The sequence below is a fragment of the Bidens hawaiensis genome, unplaced genomic scaffold (assembly GCF_021521415.1).
Source record: "Bidens hawaiensis isolate Kalapana, Puna unplaced genomic scaffold, B.hawaiensis_p1.1 tig00016270_1, whole genome shotgun sequence".
NCBI lineage: Eukaryota > Viridiplantae > Streptophyta > Magnoliopsida > Asterales > Asteraceae > Bidens > Bidens hawaiensis.
The window spans coordinates 186733-209073 of record NW_027492488.1 but is presented as its reverse complement, the minus strand read 5'-3'; the positions used below and the strand labels follow the sequence as shown (position 1 = coordinate 209073).

General features: G+C 36.4%; 4 protein-coding genes and 1 pseudogene across 4 annotated transcripts; 2 read left to right on the top strand and 3 right to left on the bottom strand.

Annotated features, from left to right (window-relative positions):
- Positions 1-5100: 5100 nt before the first annotated feature.
- LOC143551157 (uncharacterized) lies at positions 5101-5862 on the bottom strand. Its single transcript, XM_077041658.1, has one exon. The coding sequence runs from the start codon at positions 5860-5862 to the stop codon at positions 5101-5103; it is 762 nt and encodes a 253-aa protein (XP_076897773.1).
- A 665-nt stretch (positions 5863-6527) lies between these two features.
- LOC143551168 (tubulin beta-6 chain-like) lies at positions 6528-8310 on the bottom strand. Its single transcript, XM_077041664.1, has 3 exons — positions 7854-8310; positions 7501-7770; positions 6528-7387 (listed from the first exon to the last, which is right to left on the bottom strand). Exons 1-3 carry the CDS (start codon positions 8245-8247, stop codon positions 6711-6713), a joined length of 1341 nt encoding a protein of 446 aa, XP_076897779.1. The 5' UTR covers positions 8248-8310; the 3' UTR covers positions 6528-6710.
- Positions 8311-13737: 5427 nt separating this feature from the next.
- LOC143551148 (uncharacterized) lies at positions 13738-15386 on the top strand. Its single transcript, XM_077041651.1, has 2 exons — positions 13738-14888; positions 14989-15386. The coding sequence occupies exons 1-2, from the start codon at positions 13823-13825 to the stop codon at positions 15336-15338; spliced, it is 1416 nt and encodes a 471-aa protein (XP_076897766.1). The 5' UTR covers positions 13738-13822; the 3' UTR covers positions 15339-15386.
- Positions 15387-15437: 51 nt separating this feature from the next.
- Positions 15438-16520, top strand: LOC143551156 (uncharacterized). Its single transcript, XM_077041657.1, has 2 exons — positions 15438-15643; positions 15733-16520. Exons 1-2 carry the CDS (start codon positions 15469-15471, stop codon positions 16518-16520), a joined length of 963 nt encoding a protein of 320 aa, XP_076897772.1. The 5' UTR covers positions 15438-15468.
- A 2786-nt stretch (positions 16521-19306) lies between these two features.
- LOC143551167 (5-amino-6-(5-phospho-D-ribitylamino)uracil phosphatase, chloroplastic pseudogene) lies at positions 19307-21039 on the bottom strand (annotated as a pseudogene).
- Positions 21040-22341: the final 1302 nt, after the last annotated feature.

Below are 22341 nucleotides of genomic sequence, written 5' to 3'. Positions count from 1 at the left end.
TTTGAAAGGCTCTTTGGTCATCTTGCCTTGAATACAAGATTCACACTCATCAAACGAACCTAACTCGTTTGTTTTCAAAAGACCATTCTTTTGGAGAGTGTTTATACGATTCTTGTTTATGTGTCCAAGGCGACAATGCCAAATGTAGGAATCACTCAAACCCTTTTTGAGTCTTTTAGTAGAAGTTTGATATAATGAGCTATTTGAGGTATTATCATGAACCAATTCATAAATACCGTTGTTTGGTACAGCTTTAAAATAAAAGATACCATTAGATGACACATGCATTTCCGATCCTACAAATTTAAAGTCAAAGTTACATTGTCTAAGAAGGTGCACAGAAATAATGTTCCTAGTCAAACTAGGAGCATACAAAACATTTTTTAAAACAACTTCCAAACCACTTGGAAGTGATAAAGTGAAGTCTCCTCTAGCGACCACGTGTACTCTTGCACCGTTGCCCATGAAAAGATTCACTTCGCCCTTCTTTAAGTCTTCATTCCTTTTGAACCCCTGCAACCAATTGCAAATATGAGTTCCACATCCGGTATCCAATACCCATGTGTTAGAAGAAATAAGATTTAGCTCAACATTAATCATAAAGACATTACCCGAGGTATGCGCCGCATTCCTCTTGTCTTTTAGCTCTTTTAGGTAGACCGGGCAATTGCGTTTCCAGTGTCCGGTCTCCCCACAACCAAAACAAGGATCATCCTTATGACCCCTTGGTTCCACAACCTTTTGTTTCTTTGCCATAACCGGTGATTTGCCCTTACCCTTAAGATGCATAGGGGGACCCTTCCTTTTAGCTACCTTAGCCTTAAGATTGGGTTGAGATCGATTCTTGGATCTACCTTCATTGATTGCAAACACGGGTAAAACCCTTTTGCCCATGCTCGCCTCGGCTGTTTTAAGCATTGAGTGAAGTTCTCCAATGGTTTTGTCCCACCCGTTCATGTTATAATTTAACACGAAAGTGTCGAACCTTTTCGACAAAGAGTTAAGGATCAAATCCGTTGCTAACTCATTTGAGATGGGACAATTGAGCTTAGTGAGCCGATCAATATAACTTTTCATCTTAAGTACATAAGATGAAACTGGTTGACTATCATCCATTCTACATGCATGTAAGGCTCGAACCGTTTCGAACCTTTCCACTCTCGATTGCTTAAGGAACATTTCCTTAAGTTGAGTAATCATGTCGTACGCATTATGGTTTTCGAAATCCTTTTGGATTTCGGGAACCATAGTCGCCAACATGAGGCATGATACTTGAATGGAATCTTCCGTGAGTTTGACCCAATTCATGTATTCGACCTCAGTTCCCTCTTCCGGTTCTTCGGGGATAGGTGTTTCCAAAACATGATATAATTTTTCTTGTTTTAGAACAATCCTTAAATTTCGGAACCAATCCGAAAAGTTATTGTGGTTAAGACGGTCTTTAGCGAGAATAGATCGGAGAGATACGTTTTGGACGTTAGGAATTATGTTGTCGTCGACGTGTGCGGCCATCTGCAGAATTTTAATTAAGTTCATTTTAGTGTTTTACCTTTTAATTATTAATACCCTTTTTATATATGCAAATATAATTAATAATTAAAATCTAGAATCCAACGATAAACCCGACTCCGGTTAGGTGACCTTTTTCCCATTGTCGGTTTATCAAGGTAGTTATTCATAACAATTGCAAACCCTTTTGCAACTTCTAGAATTTATGGGACCGGTTCGAAATCATATTTCGTGTTGGCATGTTTATCCCATCAACACCTATTAGACCCCATGCTTGGGTGACCCTCTTCACATGGTTCTAATTTAAGTCGTCCTACTTGTATCAACTTGTAATATTAACATACAAACGGTTAGGTGACCTTTTTCCCATTTTATGCCAATATTACCTCAACATGTTAATTTACTCTATGCGGTTAGGTGACCTTTTTCCCACTAAGAGCTTATTAATATGTTAAGTGTTATACAAAAGGATGGTGTTCAACTTATTATCCTTAAATTTAAAAAGGGATTTTTAGTTTTAATAATTCTAGTTGTAAAACTTTAAATCATGTTCTAACATGCATTTAGTAACATGATATTTTGAAACCATTTTCAAAATTCTAATTTATAATAAAGCCATTTTATTATGGGCGTGAGACGGCTAGTTAATAAATCCATTTTATTAAACTATGTGTCACGTAATTACCGATAATTATTAGAACCCGTTTTATGCTTTGTTAATTAATTCTATGTGACGGAGTTGATATCCTAATATCTAACAACCACACAATCAAACAATCAATTAACAAGCATACACAATTATACTAGACACGAGCCACTAAGTTAGACCACACTTGTTAGCCGAAACAAGTGTGTGTCTTAGGTCCGATCCTAAGGGACACATGACACATGGATGTTGTAGCTCCCACTCGATCCCGCATCCAAATGCTTCGAGCATCTTCTTCAACCTTGTTGTGATCCATTGGGCTTGAACTTGGGCCTTAGCTTCCATAAGCTTCCACTTGGGCTCAATTGGTGGGCTTAGGTCCTTTTGGGCTTGAATCCCTTAATGGGCTTGTGAAACCCATTATCACCATACCCGGCCCAATTAGGCCCAAACTTCCAATTTTGCAATCTTCTTTAATTTTACAAAATCAAATGTCCTAATACATTTTTCTATAAAATAAAGAAATTACAAATAACCTATTTATTACATACCCATATGAATAAATAATTACAAAATTACAAAATTGCCCATAATTAATTATTACAAACCGAAACTTGAATAATTAACTACAATCACAACATCAACCACAAACAAACATCCACATTGGTCTACAGCTCGGTCTAGTATTAGCAAACATAACCCGTTATGTCATAGGAACCCGTTCCAAAACCCCTTGCCTTTATCGGGCCTAGCCCAACCCATTTGGGCTCGACCCAATAACAAGATTATGGGCCTCGGCCCAATTAAAAAACTGCTTGGGCTCGGCCCAAACAAAATTACATGGGCTCGGCCCAAATGACTTACATGGGCTCGGCCCAAATATCACCCGAAATGGGCTTCGGCCCATTAGCCCGGTTTTTATATTTTTTTTTTTTTTTTTTTTTGAACTTAGCCAAAAACGATAGCAAGATTAAATACAAAAATATCATGCATGTTAATTTTTGTAAAAAATCTTTCAAGGGGAAAATAAAAACCGAGAACCCGAAGCTTAGTATCCCGTATCCCGGATCTGATACCATTTGTTGGGTTTCTATGGAATTTACAAACTTAGTTAACCGATTAACTAGTTATAATATATGCGGAAACGTGATAGACAAACTAAACATATGAACAACCTAGTTTATTCATTTCAAGATTACCAATAATCTATTTACTAGAAACCCGAAGCAAGGATCACATGATACGGGAACAACTAAACTATCAAAGCATATAAACACTTACAATCTTAACCCTTTAAGAGTTTAGTAGGTGGTTGAAGAAGATGATGATGAATGCAAGACTTTCAAAGGAAAACTCTCAAACCGAATATACCCCGAGCCTCCAACACGCACCGAGCTATGCTAGGGAGCTTGAACACGAAAAACCCGAGCCCTTTTTTCTTCCCTTAATGACCGTGAGGTAGAGAGAAAAGAAAAAAAGTTTTTTTGTGTTTTTGATTACTTGAAAGTGTTTTCCAAATTATCATCCATCACATGCATACATAGGGTAGAGTTATATCCAAGTCCACACTCCATCTCCTTTTGCATGTTGACAATTTGACCAAGTTGGTGGGGTGTGGGGCCCACCCAAAACCGGCCCCAACATATTTTATTATTTTATTTTTTTTTTTTTTTTTTTTTTTTTTTTTTGTTTATGTTATATATATATTTTATACTTTATAAAATATATAAACACCCCATCTTTTATAAACCATTTTATAAAAGAATACATAGTTAAATAATCATTCCAATAATAATTATTTGAATAAATAAATTAACCAATTAATTATTTAATACTTTCAAGTAATCATTCAGAAACCCGATTTTCTGAAAGTGTCGTGTTCTGTATTTGTCTTAAAGATCTTATCTTAACAAATACATAATTGGTGTGTGTCTAACTCGTTATTGGGTATGACCCGACTTGGATCAAACATAACTAGCCACATTAACTTAATTATGTGTCTCGGGCATACGATATTCCAACAAAGGCAAGCGTTTACTATTAGCAATTCGACAAGAATGACAAAAACTTGAACAATCTTTATTACAAGGAATAGAAAATTGACTAAAAAGTAAACTCAAGATGTTATGTCCAGGATGTCCTAGACGATTATGCCACGTGTTGGTGATGTTGGAAACGAGACAAGCTGTTGGAATGTTGGTAGGACCGGTGAGAGGGTAGAGATCCCCCGTGCTATCATGGCGCGAAAGGATCCTTCCAGTTGGGTATTCCTTCAAATAAAAACCAAATTGGTCAAATTCTGTAGAAACAAGATTATCACGTGAAAATTTACGAACAGATATTAAGTCCTTAAGAACATGTGGGGCTAAAAGAACATCATTAAGGTGAAATGTTCTATTTGGTAAATTGTAGGTGGAGTTGCCCAAGCCAGAAATTGGAAGTTGTTGGCCATTACCGACAAATATATTACCTTGAAAAGTAACGTTAGATGGGTTTTGGATTTTACCTGGATTGGCAGTGAGATGGGATGTTGCACCGGAATCCATGTGCCAAGGCTGCTCATTTGGATTTAACTGGACAGCTTGAAGGGCGGCGCCAAGGTCGGTGGGGCATAGTGGGTTGACTGAGTAATTGGGGTTATTAGGTTGGGCTTGGTATGCCATATTAGCCATCTGTTGTGGTGAAGGGATTTGGGTCTGTGAGGAATGACCGGTGGTGGGTTGGTTAGTCCAAGGTGTGGGTTGTTGAGTCGGATGAGGACATGGAGGAAAACCAGGTGGAAAGCCTGCCCACTATTGTTGGGAAAAAGGGTAGTAGTTGGGCTGCCCATTCCAGGGTCCCCAAGATTGTTGCTGCCAATTACCCGGATTACGTTCCCGATTATAAGACTCGCGGCCTCTCCCGCGACCTGACCTGCCACGACCCCGGAAGTGTTGCTGCTGATTTTAGGAAGTATGTGAGCCCATGGACATATTTTGATGTGAGCCGTGAGTTTGAGTTGATGGGCCAGGTTGGGCATGTTGAGTCGTGGCTTGAGTAGCAACCAAAACTGATTGAGATTGGTTTTGTGTAGCACTCTGAGCTTCCATCCGCTGCCTTTCAGAGTCAAGTTGAGTTCTAGCTTCATCCCATGTAGTGGATTTTTGGTTGATAAAGGCCCCTGCCACAGCATACTCTGGTGGCAAACCATTCACAAGTTGTATAACAAGTCGCGATTCCTCAACCGAGTGGTCAACATCTTCAAGTTGGTTGGCCAGTTCTTTCAGTTTCTGACAATAATCTTCAAGGGATAAGCATTTAGCGAGTGTCAGATTTGTGAACATGGTCTCGAGGGCCGCAGCTCGAGATTGCTTATTGCTTAAAAAAATATTTTTCACTCGATCCCATGCTTGTTGAGCAGTGGAATCATTCTCTAAAACTCGAGACAAAAGGATGCAGGATAACGTACCATAGATCCATTGAAGGACTATGGCATCAATTTCCGACCATGACTCGTAAGTCGGATCCGTTTTGGCCGGTGGAGGTGTACCGTCTATATGGTGTGAGACTTTGTAACCTCTGGCGTGAAGCTTGAACAATTTCGTCCAAGTCGAGTAGGTTATTGTTTCGCCATCGAGAGGTTGAATCTTGTTTTGAATATTGGTGACGGTATAAACTGGATGTAACGGTTTAACATCGGTTGGTGGTGTTTGTGAAGAACCAGTCATTGTGATAGGGGAGAAAGACTAGCGGCAGGAAAAAAAATAAATAAATTAGGTCTTGATAATATGTGGCTGTGATACCATGAAGGTTTACAAATGTGTTATGCTTTCTTGAGATTACCCACCTGGGAATATACAATATAAAGGGATTCATGTAACAAATTATCCCTACCAATATGAAAAGAAAATCATTCTAAATAATACAAATATAATACTCTAATAATTAGATGATTTTCTTGCGTATAACTTGTGGTCTGTATAGAAGGAAAAATTGTTGAAAACTTTGATTCGAAATCAGTATTTGATGGGTATAGACCCTGAAGGTCGTCAGCCTGAGTAGTAATTCTTCCTCCTTTGTCGCTTATTTATTGGTCTTCATTTGGTGAAAGAACTTGGTTTATTTATGTGTAAGAACTGTAATTTTGTTTTCTGATATTTTTGGTTTCCCAACTAATGTTAAAACTTTACCACCGACTCAACCTCTTTAAACTCCACTTAATTTGAACTTTTAACTAGCTAACCTTGGTCTTGCTCACAAACGACTTGGCTTGCTTACACTGCGTTTAATATTTTGTTACCATGTCCATAATCATAATTCATGAAGTCAAATACGTTAATGTTTGCTTAATTGAAAAATAAAATATCTATATTACATCATTAACATAACCACTCAGTATTTTATTCATATAAACAAACAAATAATAAGATAAATATACATCAATATCATATCACCAAAACAATTTATAAACACCCCAAAAACTCTTCTCACACCCACAAAATAAAATTAAAAAAAAAAACATAAAAGTAGAATAATAACAACAATAATAATAACCATGCGCATGTTTTAAATTTAATTAATTTTCTTCTTCTTCTTCCTCATCTTCATACACATCTTCACCTTCATCAGCCACAGCATCCTGATACTGTTGATACTCCGACACCAAATCATTCATATTACTTTCCGCCTCAGTGAACTCCATCTCATCCATCCCTTCACTTGTGTACCAATGCAAGAAAGCCTTCCTCCTAAACATCACCGTGAACTGCTCCGAAACTCGCCTAAACATCTCTTGAATTGACGTCGAATTTCCCATAAAAGTCGACGACATCGAGAGCCCGGTTGGAGGGATGTCACACACACTTGACTTCACATTATTAGGAATCCATTCAACAAAATAAGATGAGTTTTTGTTTTGCACATTAATCATTTGCTCGTCCACTTCTTTGGTGGACATTTTGCCTCGAAACATGGCCGAGGCGGTGAGGTAGCGCCCATGGCGGGGGTCGGCTGCACACATCATGTTTTTGGAGTCCCACATTTGTTGGGTGAGCTCCGGGATAGTTAGGGCGCGGTATTGTTGGGACCCACGAGAGGTTAAGGGTGCGAACCCGACCATGAAAAAGTGGAGCCTCGGGAATGGGATTAGGTTAACCGCAAGCTTACGGAGGTCAGAGTTTAGTTGGCCCGGAAACCGGAGGCAACAAGTGACCCCACTCATGGTGGTTGATATCAAGTGGTTTAAGTCGCCAACTGCATTAAAAGTTAAGTTTGTAGATTTTAATAAGTTTAACGAGTTTTTTAAAGTATAAGAGAAATGTAAAAAATAAATAAATAAATAGGGATTTGTGTTTTGAGTTACTTACAACTAGGATTGGTGAGTTTGAGGGTTCGGAAACAAATATCATACAATGCTTCATTATCGAGGACCATACATTCATCAGCATTTTCGACCAATTGATGGACGGAAAGGGTGGCGTTATACGGCTCAACAACCGTATCTGACACCTTTGGTGATGGAAAGACCGAAAAGGTCAACATCATCCTGTCAGGATATTCTTCGCGGATCTTTGATATCAGTAAAGTTCCCATACCAGATCCCGTACCCCCTCCAAGTGAATGACACACTTGAAATCCTGTAACACCGTGACATTTTGTCACTTAACTAATACTCAACAACTTAATTAATATTTGTTATACAATATCTATTTAACTATACCTTGTAGGCAATCACAATTTTCAGCTTCTTTACGAACAACATCAAGAACTGCATCAACTAACTCTGCGCCTTCGGTATAATGTCCCTTAGCCCAATTATTTCCCGCCCCATTTTGGCCAAAAATGAAGTTATCGGGACGGAAAATTTTTCCATAGGGCCCGGCACGCAAACTATCCATTGTACCGGGCTCAAGATCAACCAAGACTGCCCTTGGGACATATCTTCCGCCACTTGCCTCGTTATAGTACACGTTCACCCTCTCTAATTGAACATGAGTGTTACCGTTGTATTTCCCGGTGGCATCGATTCCATGTTCGTCACAAACAACCTCCCAAAATTTGGCACCGATTTGGTTTCCACATTGTCCGGCTTGAATGTGTAGAATTTCTCTCATTTTCTTGGAAAGTAAGATATTTTCTTTGAAATGTAAATTAAGAGTATTGGAGATTGGTTTATGTAGGATAGCAAGGGAGGATTTTGATTGTGACTTAGATTTTTATTCATTAAAAAACTATTATTATTTTTTATGGAAAATGGAATTAATAATTGCATGTGAATATGTTTAAAAGATAAAAAATCAAATCATGATTTTATGAGTTGTACATGTGAGCAAGACGCCAAGATGCATAATGTTATCTTAAGTGGCCTACTTCACTTGAAATACCAATTTTACCCATCGTTGTAACTATCTTTCGTTGTAATTTAATGAAATAAATATAAATATTTGCATTTTGATATGAGAGCCTTCATCATCTTTTAATTCACTCACAATATTCTATTTCATCTCGTGTCTCATTCATGCAACCAAATCAAACACTAACTTACTCCTTTTTCTTTCATGTTAATAAAACATCTAAAAGATATCCAAAGATAGTGTATTTTTATAAAACAATATTAAGTGGCCACTATTTCCTAAAGATGCATCCAATATTGCTTGTGCTACAACTAAAAGCATCATTAACATTTATATTTAAAGTATTTTGTTTTTAATCATATGATCCGGTAGTTCCAAATCAAAATTATGTAAATCAAAATCAACTTGATGATTTAAGCAGAGGACAAATAAGTAATTTTAACAATAAAATAAGTAGGAATCAAGTTGCTGCTGATTTCAACAGGGACAAATTAGTAATTTAACAATGAAATGAGTAGATACAAGGAACCATCTTCTTGTTGAAACAACGTTTTCAAGTAGGAGAGTCGATATCATCAAGAACCAAGGCAATAATCAAGAGGTAAGCTGTAACCTGTCGGTTCCCTCCACTTTTGCAACCATCATTAAATCAAATAGTGTTTATATTTACAACTAAATAATGAAGAATCACGAGATCAAAATAGGCGTCTTGAGATGTAGCGTTGATAACGTATAGCGTGAGAGAAAATAAGACAGTCATGCGGTAACATAAATATCATATGTTCGGCAGTTAAAACAATATTTCAGTTAATTAGATCATGTGTAGTGGAACGCTTCCCACCCTCTAGGCGCCGGGACACTACCTTTTGGGGCGCTTTGGAGGGGGGACCGCTTCCCACAAAGCGCCGGGAGGGGAATTGGTGGAAGGTGATTGTGGGCGTGTTTATTTGTTTTTTTATTAAAAATAATAATTAGGTAATTGTTTGAAGGGGCTCCTCCATCCATTACACATCTACACCCATTTTAACCAAAAAGCCAACACATGATGTAAAACGTCCCCATAGGGGCTCCGTCCACTCCACATTCTTATACCTTAAATACAAATTTCATTGTTTTTAATTTCCTCAATATTTATTTTTTCCAAAACCTACCTAATTTTGTGACTTCATGATTATTATGGTGATTAATTATTATAGTGTAATTTTAGTAATAAATATGCTTGTAAACAAAAATAAAAAATTATTAGAATATTTCTTGAGATTATAAAGCACCCACCTCTCACATCATTCCAACTAATCACTTATTAGGATTGAAATCAAGATGATAATTATGTAATTGGCTGGGGTCACCTTCGTACATCATTTTCAGAAAGATATAAAGGATGCATATAACAACCACCGGAAGCATCTTATAAGGGTGCCTTATGTAAGTTGGTATATATTCATTTTTTTATGCAAATAATTGACACCCACCTTGATTATTTAGGTAATATGTTTTAAATATCATATTTATTCAAAATCAGTAACAATAAACCTCGGTGAGTTATTCCATTTAAATTATCATCAAATCCTAGTAAATTTGGGTATTGTAGAAAACACTTTACTAATGTCAGAAATATCTATACTTGAAATGGCATGGTCGAAAATGCCATTTTAACTTTCTTTCAAAGGATGGGTAGTCTCATTGACACATCACACCATCAGTAATGTCCATTTATCTTGATCTGCACTGATAGGAAAAGTTAAGCTAACATTAACATGACAAATAATGGATCATATAGAGAATATTGTATAACAAACCACTGGTGAAACTTGGGCTTAGTCACAGGGGTGACCAAAGTCACGGTCTCAAAAATTTTCGGGTCAACGATTCGGTTCGTTCGGTGATTCGAGTCGGGTTGGGTTGGATCAAACAATATGACATCTATATATCTAATTTTTCTTCATTTATTGAAACGACTGTTCTTACAATAAAAAAAACAAAATAATTTTTTAATCAACAAATACCTAAAATATTCATGATAATGTGAGAGGAAGGGTGAGTAGGGATAAGCAAATTCGGTATTGGTACCGGTATTTCCCAAATTTTACCTTCAATACCGGTACCGAACCAAATATTTTGGTATCGGTACCGGTACAAAAAAATTTGTGATTTTCGGGATCAGGATTTCGGTACCGGTACGGTACCGATCTCATCCCTAAAGGTGAATACCTAGAAGAAGAATTGCAAATGCCTAAAATATTTATAAAAACAAATCTTTTACTATTCAACTACTGCTTTGTAACTTTTGTTTATAAATACTGTGAGGTTTTATTAAAAAACCAAACCATGAGGTATTATATTTAAAAACAAAAAATCAGTGGTGACCGGTAGCATTTTGGAAAAATACATCAGGGTGAGCGTTCTTAATACCTATAAAAATTTTCGAAAAAAATCACGAAATTTACTCTAGGTTCTCAAAGAGTTGCGGAGTTGCGCCCCTGACAATAACGCATAGCGTGACATTAATATATAAGGGAAGTGGATGTACAACCCGAAATAAATGAGTTGCCCAGATCTTTCAATTAGTCACATAGAGATAACTTAAAAGTTAAAACCACCCATAGCTACCTAAATGAACCTACATTGATGGTTGTTCCATCTAACCTAAATCTTTCAACCAATCACATAGTGTTACATCACATACACAATTTTTCACTTTCGGGTTGTATAACATGTTGCAACTACCTGAAGTCAAAAAGATAGGGGGTGGCGGTGATGTTCCCGAATTACCTAGGGTACCCACATGGGTTTACCCGAGACCATCCCAGCTCCCAAAAGGTAAGACTTTGAGTTGGTCGGCATAACATTTGCCATAGTGATCCCAAAGATATGTGCAGCTTGCGGTTACAAGTTCAAATTTTGATAATATTTTGTTAAACATGAAACCGATTATTGGGATCACGCATAGACGTGCATGAACTTAAACAAGGGCGAGGTTGGTTCATCTCTCCAGTTGAACACATCTAAGTGATGGATGTTAGTAGTTGAAGTTTCAAACTTCAACCCGTGTTTTAGCAAACGACAAAATGAGTTTTTCCATCACTATGTAGCTCCTATGTAAAAAAAAATATCAACTCTAATAGTTTGAGTTGGATCGATTTTAACATTTCAAAACACTCTCTATTCTCTAACCTCTTAAGACTTAAAAACGTTTCTAGTGTCATCCGAATATGATCAATGACAAGCTTCCATTGGTTTTAGATCTTCGTCTACCAACATGACAGTTGTTGTAGTTATGCTTACAAAAAAATAAAAATAAAAAACACATGGTGATGTGGCATTATTTCCAGAAAAAGCTCGATGCAAAAAACACGGTGAATTTGTCTAAGATGGAAACACAACTTTGAGAAATCATATGAATTTGTATTGCAAGGTGGCAAAACATGTTCCGTCCCGGGTTGATCACCCAATTACGAATTAGGGCAAGCAACCTTCGAAACTTTAGCCTAAATGCAGTACATAATTGGTTGGGAAAGTTCTTGATTATTTCACCCATGCTTGACGAAGCTCATCCATGATACTTCTCAACTTTGTTATTCTCATATAATCGCATGTTAACAACATGTGGAAACAAAATAAAAAGTAAATGGTTTTGAATTGTTTGGATACATGCATAACGGTGATAATTTGTATAAACCTTTACATCACATAATAAAAATTATAAATTAAAAAACAATTACTGTATCATTTTATAATGTCTCAAATAATACCAAAAATCCGAAGTCCTACTTTGACATCATTAACTTGGTGGTGCAAGAACTAAAATATATTGAGAATATAGAAAAAGAAAACTTTAACAAGATGTTACGTGACATTTTAGTTTGAAAGCTCACCTCATCATCGGTGAAAATGTACAAGGGAAAATAATTACACGAGTGGAATAGATACAACATTCTTCTCCATTGAAGGTGATGAATTCATGTGGAAAGGGATAAAAAATACACAGGAACTCGTTTAGAACAACAACCTTGACGACAAGTAAACACAAAACAAGGACAATGATGACCTATAGAAAAATAATCACCGTACAAAAAAAGCACTTAAGTCTAACAACATATTGGTGATTAAGAATACAGAGTTTGCATTTATTATTTTATTATGCTATAGTATGTTATTTTTTTAGCAGCCAACGAATCCTTCAAACGGGCTACTGGCTAAATTCACCGTATCGGGATACACTCGTATTTCGATCCGGGAAAAACCCTCACCTAGGACAACGCCCGTGAACACTCGCCCAAAGGCATGACGGTGCGGTGAGATAAAACTCGTTCAGTTTAATGATCCAACTAGTGAAAGCAACATACTCGCCTAGTCTTATATCATCACATTGGTGCCTCTGAAACTAAAGGATGTGTGCATGAATCGAACTGAGTCACATGGAACACCAAGTCTCTTTCTTACCACTCCACCACTAGCTTATTAACACTATAATATGTTAATAAATTGTCAAGTGTACATGCAACTAGAATAGCCATTTTCGTCCCTGTGGTTTGCGACTTTCGCCACTTCAGTCCAAAGTTTGATTTTTTGTCAATTTAGTCCTAGTAGTTTTCATTTTTAGCCTGTTATATCCTCCCGTCTAACGGCATCCAAGTATGCCGTTAGTTCTTTATCACCTGAGGGCTAGAAGTGTCTTTTTAGATATTACCTCAGGGACTGAATAGTCTTTTTAGATATTACAATTAATTATTATATTAACTGAATACACAAAACTTAGATACGATATTCACAGTGAAGAACTAGGGAAGAAGAACCAGCGATTAAGTGAAGAACAACATGGAAATGTGGGATACCAGAGCTTCTGGTGATGATTTCGATCCAGACGTTGAATACGGTATGTATTAACCCCTTAACCCTAACCCTAACTATTATCTATTAATCAAAGAAACCCTTGAATTCCAAACCCTAACCCCTAACTATTATCTATTAATCGGTTTCAGGGAATTTTCCAGACCATTTTACTATTAAATTCCACCATGGGGGAGAGTTCGAGAAATCTCCAGAAACTACATACAAGGGGGGTTTGGTTACTTTTGTTGATAGAGTGAATGCTGATCTGTTTTCAGTGATTATTGTGAATGATATGGTACAACAATTAGGCTACAGCGAAGAGGAAGTTCTTACTGACCAGAAATTCTATTTTAGAATTCCCGGAGGGGACTTAGATTCAGGTTTAAGACCCTTGTCCAATGATGTTGATGCTCTTAGCCTCATAGGATATATTAGTGTGCATAAGGTAATTGAGGTGTATGTGGAACATTCACACATTATATCAAAGGTAAAAGAGGCTTCAATGTTAAGTTGTTTTAATGTGGAAATAGATGATGAATTAGAATCTGATGAACCTACAGATGATGATGTAGTTGAATTAGATGACATAGATTTACATAATGTTAGGGTGCCTGAATCTGATGAAGATGTAGAGGGGTTTGATAGTGATAGTGAGGCAGAAGGTTCTGATTATGATTCAGACTTCATATTTAATGAAAACAGTATGGATGACCCAAATCAGGATATAGAATTATTTAGAGCAGCCGTGGATGATATATCTGATGAAGGTGAAGATGTTGAAGATAAAGGAGATGAGTTAGATGATTTAGATCTACATGATATTGATAGTCTTAGTGATCCTGATAATGATACTATGTTGCAAAGAGCTATTAGGATGAACAAGAAAAAAAAGAGAAAATCACACTCAAAAGAAACTGATGAAGAATATTGTCATTTTTACTTGGGTCAAACTTTTGGTGGTAAAGATGAGATAAAGCAAATGGTGAAGACTCATGCAATTCATTCAAGGAGACAACTTCATGTTGTGAAGAATGACAAGATTAGGTATCGTGTAGTGTGTTTGGGGAGAAATTTAAATATGGGTAGTTGTGAAAATAATGATAACCAGACAAATGAGGTGGAAGAGAATCTCATGCCAAGAAGGAAAAGAAAATGTAAAAAAAATTGTGGGGCCCAAGAGGGTAGTTCCAGCCATAAATCCAAACCTAAAAAGAATAAGATTCCTCCTCCCACTTGCCCATGGGTCCTACATGTGTCTTTTGATGGGGCTGAAAGAATATGGTGTGTGACAACATTAGATACTGAGCATCAATGTTTACAAACTAGAACTGTAAGCTTATGCACGGTTGGGTGGTTGGCAAAGGAACTGGAGGAAGATCTTGAAGAGGACCCAAATGAAAGTATGAGGAAATTGCAAAAAAATATTCAAAGGAGGTTGCAAGTTCAAGTCACCCCTAACCAGATTTACAAGGCTAAAAGAGTTGCTAAAAAGAATGTTGTGCATGATTTTAGTGGTCAGTATGCTATTCTTAGAGAATATTGTCAAGAGGTGGTTAGATGCAATCCAGGTATGTATTTTTAAGTATCTTAAACTGTTTACTTATGTATTTTAGTGTAGTTTTGCTAAAATATTTACTTATGTATCTTAAAACTGTTTACTTATGCTAGGTACAACTATCAAGATTGATGTTGAAAGTGAATGTAATCCTAGCAGCCCAACTAGACAGTTTAAGAGGATTTATGTATGTTTAGCTCCATTGAGGGAAGGCTTTAAATTATGTGGGAGAGAATTATTGGGGCTAGATGGTTGTTTCATGAAGGGGATATACCCAGGCCAAATCTTAACTGCTGTTGGAGTTGATAGCAACAATGGTATTTATCCTGTTGCATATGCAATAGTTGAATCAGAAAATACCAATTCATGGACATGGTTTTTGGAGATTTTAGCTGATGATCTGGATTTGACATCTAACTCTAATTTCACTTTTATGAGTGACAGGCAGAAGGTAATTATTTAACACTTGATTATGTTTTATATCATATTACTTACAAATATTTTTGTTTTAAAATTAGGGCTTAATACCTGTAATACAAAAAGTTTTCCCAAATGCTGAACATAGATATTGTGCAAGACATATTGAAGAAAATATGAAACAAAAGTGGAAGGGTCAAGCTGCAAAGAATCTGTACTGGAAGTGTGTATATGCAACAACTCCTCAGACATTTAATAAAGCAATGAAACAGGTGTTTACAGAAAATAAGGAGTTATATGATTGGTTGAAGGAAATTCCACCAAGGCATTGGTCACTATCACATTTTACTGGTATTTTTATGTTATTAATTACATTCTTGTTCATTACATTATTGTTAATTACATCCTTGTCAGTTGAATTACTTATGCTTATACTATAGGTAGGGCACTAAGTGATTTGCAATTAAACAACATGTGTGAGGTGTTCAATAGGCAGTTGACACCTGGAAGGGACCTCCCTATCATTAGTTGCCTAGAGTTCATTAGGGAATACCTAATGAAAAGAATTGTGAAAGTGCATATGAAGATAGCAAAATGTAAAGGTCCATTAACACCAAATGTTACAGTTTCATTTAAAAAAATCAAGAAGGATGCCACTAAGTGTAATGTCATTTGGAATGGGGCTACAAAGTATCAAGTTAGTGGTCCAAATCAAGAGCAATATGTTGTGACAGTTGACCAAAGGTCTTGCACATGTAGAATGTGGGACTTGACTGGGATTCCATGCAAGCATGCAGTGGCATGTATTTTTGATATGGGTGAACATGGATTGGATGATGGTGTGCCAGAGAAATGGGTTGACAAAGTGTATTGGTTGGAGACATGGAAGAATGTTTATGCACACACCATAGATCCAATCAATGGCCAAGAAGAATGGGCACCATCCCCTTGGCCCACTAAATTGACTGCTCCTAAGCACCATGTGCAGATTGGTAGACCAAAAAAGAATAGAAAGAAATCTGCTGTGGAAATTGAATTACTGAGTCAAAAGGTTGGTAAAGCCAAGAAATTGCCAAGGAAGGGTCGTACAGTTACATGTGATATTTGCAAGCAACCAGGACACAACAAGAGATCTTGCAAGAAGAGGAAAACAGGAGATATAAGAGAAGCAGGAGGTTTAGGAACACAAGTTGATGCAACTGATGCAGCAGGCTGTTCAGGGGTTTAAACTGCTTTTGGTATTGTAATATTAGGATGTTAAACTGCTTTTGGTATTGTAATATTTTGGTACTATGTTTAATTATGTTAAAACTTGTAATCTTTTGGTATTAGGATGTTTTTGGTACTTTTTACTTTATGTTAAAACCTGTAATCTTTTGTATTGGTTAGTTGACCTTACAAATGTCAACTGGAATGGCTAATGGTATATTGTTTGAATTGCATAGTTGATTGTAGTTAAAGGGCATTTTGGTAATTTGTATTGGTTTTTATTTGTTTGTCTGTTTTTTTCCTGTTTGTTTGATCTGAACAAGCAGGTGGACCTATGTTCATAGATTGCAAAAAGTCATTTGACCTTAACATACAAAAGCAACCAATTTTGGTACTTTGCAGACAAAAACATACAATCTGCATAGTTGACTTTTACAAAAGTCAACTACAGTGGTACCATTGACCTGTCAAACATTTTACACAAAACCAACCAATTAGCTTGTCAAACATTTTACAAAACACTTAATCAAACATTGAGTTGTTTAATCTAACCATATGTTCAAACAAAGACCATACATTTTCATATCATAAAATTAGTACTACAAAAGACAATACAGTGGTACGATGACCATACAACAAAGAGATCTTAGCAAGACAACTTCAACATTCAGTGGAAACATACATAAAGGAAAAAAACAACCAAAACAAAAGTCAATGCAAACTTCATTCTTTTGGTCTTCAATTCCAATTTAGTACATGTTTGACATATTGGAGGATCCATCCAAACAACAAAGCCACAACTCCTTGGCTGCAATTAACAAAAATTAGGGCAAAAATTAGGGGAAAAAAACCTAATTTCAAATGTTTGTTCAATACAATTGTATAAGTTACCTGTTTGCTGCAACAAAAGAACCGTCTTCCTGGGTTACTCTCCGTATATGAGGTACGAATCACAGTAGGCCAACCACATGAGCAGAAAACCATGATTGATGATCTAGAGTTTTGATGGAACAATTAGGTTGATAAGCTAGGGCATCGTTCTGCTTTTGGTCTTATAAGGAAAAGAAAACTGATTTAAATTAAACATAATCTAAAACTAAAAAGAAAAAGACAATAATACCCTTAAACTAACGGCATACTTGGATGCCGTTAGACGGGAGGATATAACAGGCTAAAAATGAAAACTACTAGGACTAAATTGACAAAAAATCAAACTTTGGACTGAAGTGGCGAAAATCGCAAACCACAGGGACGAAAATGGCTATTCACTCTTGTTTTTTTAGAGAACTGTGGGGGTCATCCATGTGGTTTGCTCAGAATTGATATTTAAGTCCAAAAGTTTAAATTTTGATATTTCATTTCTAAAGGTTTCATTTACACTGCAATTTTCGTCCATAAGTTTTTGTTTTCATTGTGATTTTTGTCCACGTAGTTTTTTTTTTAAATTGTTTTTTCAGTCCAAAGTATGTTAACAAAAAGGACAAAAAAATGCAATGAAATGAAACCTTAGGGACGAATATAGTAAATTTTAAACTTTTGGATTGAAATGACAAGTTTAAACAAACCACATGGATAAAAACCGCAGTTCACTCTTGTTTTTTGTATACATAAAAACTCGATTCTTGTTTTTTGTATATATAAAAACTCGATTTTCAAATTGGATTACAAACCTTTTTTTGTCAGGCCGTTCCCATGAAGGTCTGATCCGTTTTATACCGATTCAGATTTTTCGCATAGAAACCGGTTTGGTCCAAACCGGTTTTAACTAACTATTGACTCCATATAATCCAGTTTCAACCCAAAACTGATTTGTGCACCTCTCTCTAATCAGGAGTGCTCAAGCCCATAGGCTTAACCGTTTGATATATGATTACACTGGCCGTGAGGTGTAATTCGATCCGAAAGCAACTTGGAAAGTAAAATAGATCTAGAAACCGGCGTGGGTGAAACCTAGGGTTGTGCAAACTTTGGTTTGGTTAGCTCACTCCACCGAAACTGGAACCGAGGGGCAGTTATGGGGCACATAAATCCAAAACCGAATATCGGTTATCAGCCTTGGTTATGTTCTGATTTTCGGTTAAATCGGTTAATTAACATTTTATTTTACTTTTTTCCAGGTTCAAGTGCTTCGGTTATGGTGCACCAAGCTAGTTTATGCAGGTTCCTAGGTAAAATATGTATGTTCCAAGCTCGGTTCCAGGAAATACATGGAATACATTAATATACATGAAAAAAAACACGAAAAATATGCATCGTTTGATTCGGTTAACCAAAGAGGCTAAACCAAAACACCAAAGGCTGAGTTATGGAGCTTCACTTAACGATAACTGATCGGTTTGGTCAGTTTTAAGTTAAACTCAGTTCATGATTCAGTTTTTAGTTACACTTTAGTTGATGTTCACGGTTTGAAACCGATTCGACCCGCTGTTCAAAATCGTTATGTAAACATATCCGTCGAAATTGGTTAAAAACTTAAAATGAACTAAACTGGACCCGTACATGTTTCAAACCAAAGAAGATTATTCTGGATAAAAAACCAGTTTCTAATCCTAACCGATCCAGTTTTGACTTTCACTGACCCGATCTTAACCCATTTCAAAACCGGTCCAGTTTGGTCCAAAATCCGGTTTTGTACACCACTAGTTGACTCTCTCTCCACCACCCCCCCCCCCCCCCCCAACTTCTCATATCAACACTTATACACACACACTTCCTAAACTCTTCACAGATTTAGGTTGGATTCAAAAATAATCAAAAGTTCACAAATTTGCCTGGTAAACAAAGACAACTATGAAAAGTCATATATTTATCTACAGATTACATATATAATGTTATATAGTATTAACACGTACAAATGTCACTTTAATGCAGACTACCCTTTTGATTTTCAATGTTTACATTTTACAAACTATAATTTCACCATTAACATCAACATCACAAACATAAATACTATTTACAGATCCATACCAGATTACCAGAAATCATCATCAACCGCAGCCCTCAAAGACGGGTACACGTCATCTTCTTCCTCCAACTCCATTTCCACCTCGGGTTCTGCGCCAAACTCAGACAACTCAATATCCGCAAGATTCTTCAAATCCACAACCGACAGCTCATCGAGCCGCCTCACCACCAAATCAGCAGCCGTGAGCTCATAAACCGGGTGCTTACTAGCAACCGCCACACACTTCATCTTACCCTCGTGAGCCGCTTCAACACTCAAATTCGAATTCCCGAAAACAATACACCGTTCGGGTATAAACTGCAACAGTTGAGCCGCATACGAAAACATTTCTGGGTCCGGTTTCCCTCTATAAACATCTTCAGCTGTCACAACCGCGCTAAAAACTCCGTTTATCCCGATGGCAACAATCGCCTCTTCAAGATTCTTTCGTGGACGTGTCGACACTAAAGCCATTGGTATATTATAACGGGTCAAAACGTTAATAAACTCTTCCGACCCGTCACGAAACCGATACACCCCAGCTTGCAACGCTTGAAGAATCTGTTCTTTTCTTAAAGACATGCGTTTAAGTTGACTCGGGTCTCGTGACCAACACAGAACCTCTGAAATCGCCTGCTCGTTTTTCATTCCTTCAATTCGTTTAAGAATAAACGCAGGCGGTCGAGATTTACCTTCCTCTTCAGCGAGTACAAGCCACGACTGCTTCTCGTGATCGGGATTATCTTCAATCAAAACCCCTTCCCATTCGAATATCGCACCTAACCAACCGCAACCCATTCGCTCTTGTCTTAACAACGGGTTATGCAACGAGGGGTTGTCGGCTTTGTTGTTAGGTGGCCAAAGCCCGAGTTTTTGAACGGGGTTAGTGTCGGTTTGGTCATTAAACGCCTCTTTAGTCAACTCCATGGCTTGGGCTTTGATGGGTGGAAGCCTAAGTAATGGGATACGCCTTGTTGCAATCCGTTTAGTCGAACGGGCATTCAAACAACACCCGAAAATGGGGCTCGGCCCGAAAAGAGACGTTGCGGCAACGGATTCAATCATTTTCAGAGAATTCAGTTGACACAAAACAAAACCCACAAATTGAAATTGAAAATGAAATTACAACAACCTCAATTATTGGAGAATCAAGAACCCTAATTTGATATTAAATTGGAAGAATCTTCTTTATAAGAAAAGTGGGATTATTATTATAATTATTATTCTAGACAATCAACAAAAGGGGGAACAGGTTTTGCCTAATAAAGATCTAATCTTTATTTAATAATAATAGCACCAACAAAATACCCAATTCAAATTGAAACCCTAAATCCCTAATTTGTAAATTACAACACCAAACAGCTTAAAGATTTCTGATTCAACAAGATTATGAAGAGAGAAAGGTAAAATTACAAGAAATTTGAAAGCTTTAAATATGTTTTTGTTATATTATTATATATACAGTATATGTGATGATAATAATTAATAATAAGAGAAAGATAGAACCTGAAATGAGGAATGTATAGAAAAAAGTTAGGAAGATCGGAGACTAATTTGGAAGGAGGGGAGAAATTATTATTATTATTATTATTATTATTATTATTATTATTATTATTATTATTATTATTATTATTATTATTATTATTATGTGGTTTGTAGGACAAGTCGAGAAGACACCATTTGAAAATCAATTACTTTCACATAACAATAAATGTCAAGGTATATATACAAATTTTGTTATGGACCAATTTAAAATCTTATTGGGCTTGACAAAGCTTACATGAAATAGGCACGCTAAAATTCAAAAAAATTAAGATGTTACTCTTTCAAAAGATCGAGTGTTGGTTTAATTAGCACAAGCTAGTTAAAGTGTTACCTCATTGTCACGTAAACAATGGTCTTTAACTAGTCTATTTTTCAAAAAGCATGTTGTGATTTAGCTAGGTGTAGTTTGATTTTTTTTATTTTTATATTTATTTTTTATATTATATATATAGATAAAAAGCAAATTTTGGTGCCACAAAGTTTATTTTAGAAACCATTTATTGAGGTTTTAGGTACAATATCTCATATGGAAACCAATGTATGTGGTGGGATAGTTAAAGGTGATTTGCTTTAGGCTTCGGTGTACATGTTGTTTGTGCAAGATCGATTCCCTTCCACAGCCTAGATTTTTTGGTTAATTCTTCTTCTTTTGTGTTAATTAGTTTTTGTTTATACTTTTTTTTGTGTTTTAAATATGTTTGTTTATGTGTATTTAAATAGGTGTCGTGACTCGATAGAGCTTAAATTTTTGTCAACTTGCAGCCGCATTATGCGGGTTTTACCATAAGTTATGCAACTGTCAATATATTCTGCGTATTTACTTTTTTGGGTGTAGTATTGTTACTGTTATGAACTTAACCAATACAACCGAATTCACGTCATTGCACCACTGCAACGTGACTGGTTGTTACATAGTATAGTATAAAAGAAGATTTTTGTGTCACAAAGTTGCTATTTTTATGAACTTTGGTTTGATATATAATAGACAGTTTTCACTTAGAAAACAACTTGACTTCTGACCCGTTGGTTGTGTGGGGATGTTCTTATACATAATGTGGTTTGCTATCCGGGTTCGACTCTTTTTGCAATGGAAAATGTAGTTATTCTTTGTTCTATGTTTAAATAGCTTTTTTCGTTAAGTTCAATTTGGTGGGCCATGTTTGTCGTGTAAAGCTTTTTTTATTTTTTTGTTTTAGTTATGGTAACGTGGCGAACATGACGGAAACCGACCAAATTTGTTTATACTCACCGCCTCAACGCCCAGGATCTACATCGCTCGGGTTTTACAAAGCCCGAGTTTTACTGGCCGACGCTACCCCCATAATGCACGTAACCAAAATCGACCGAATTC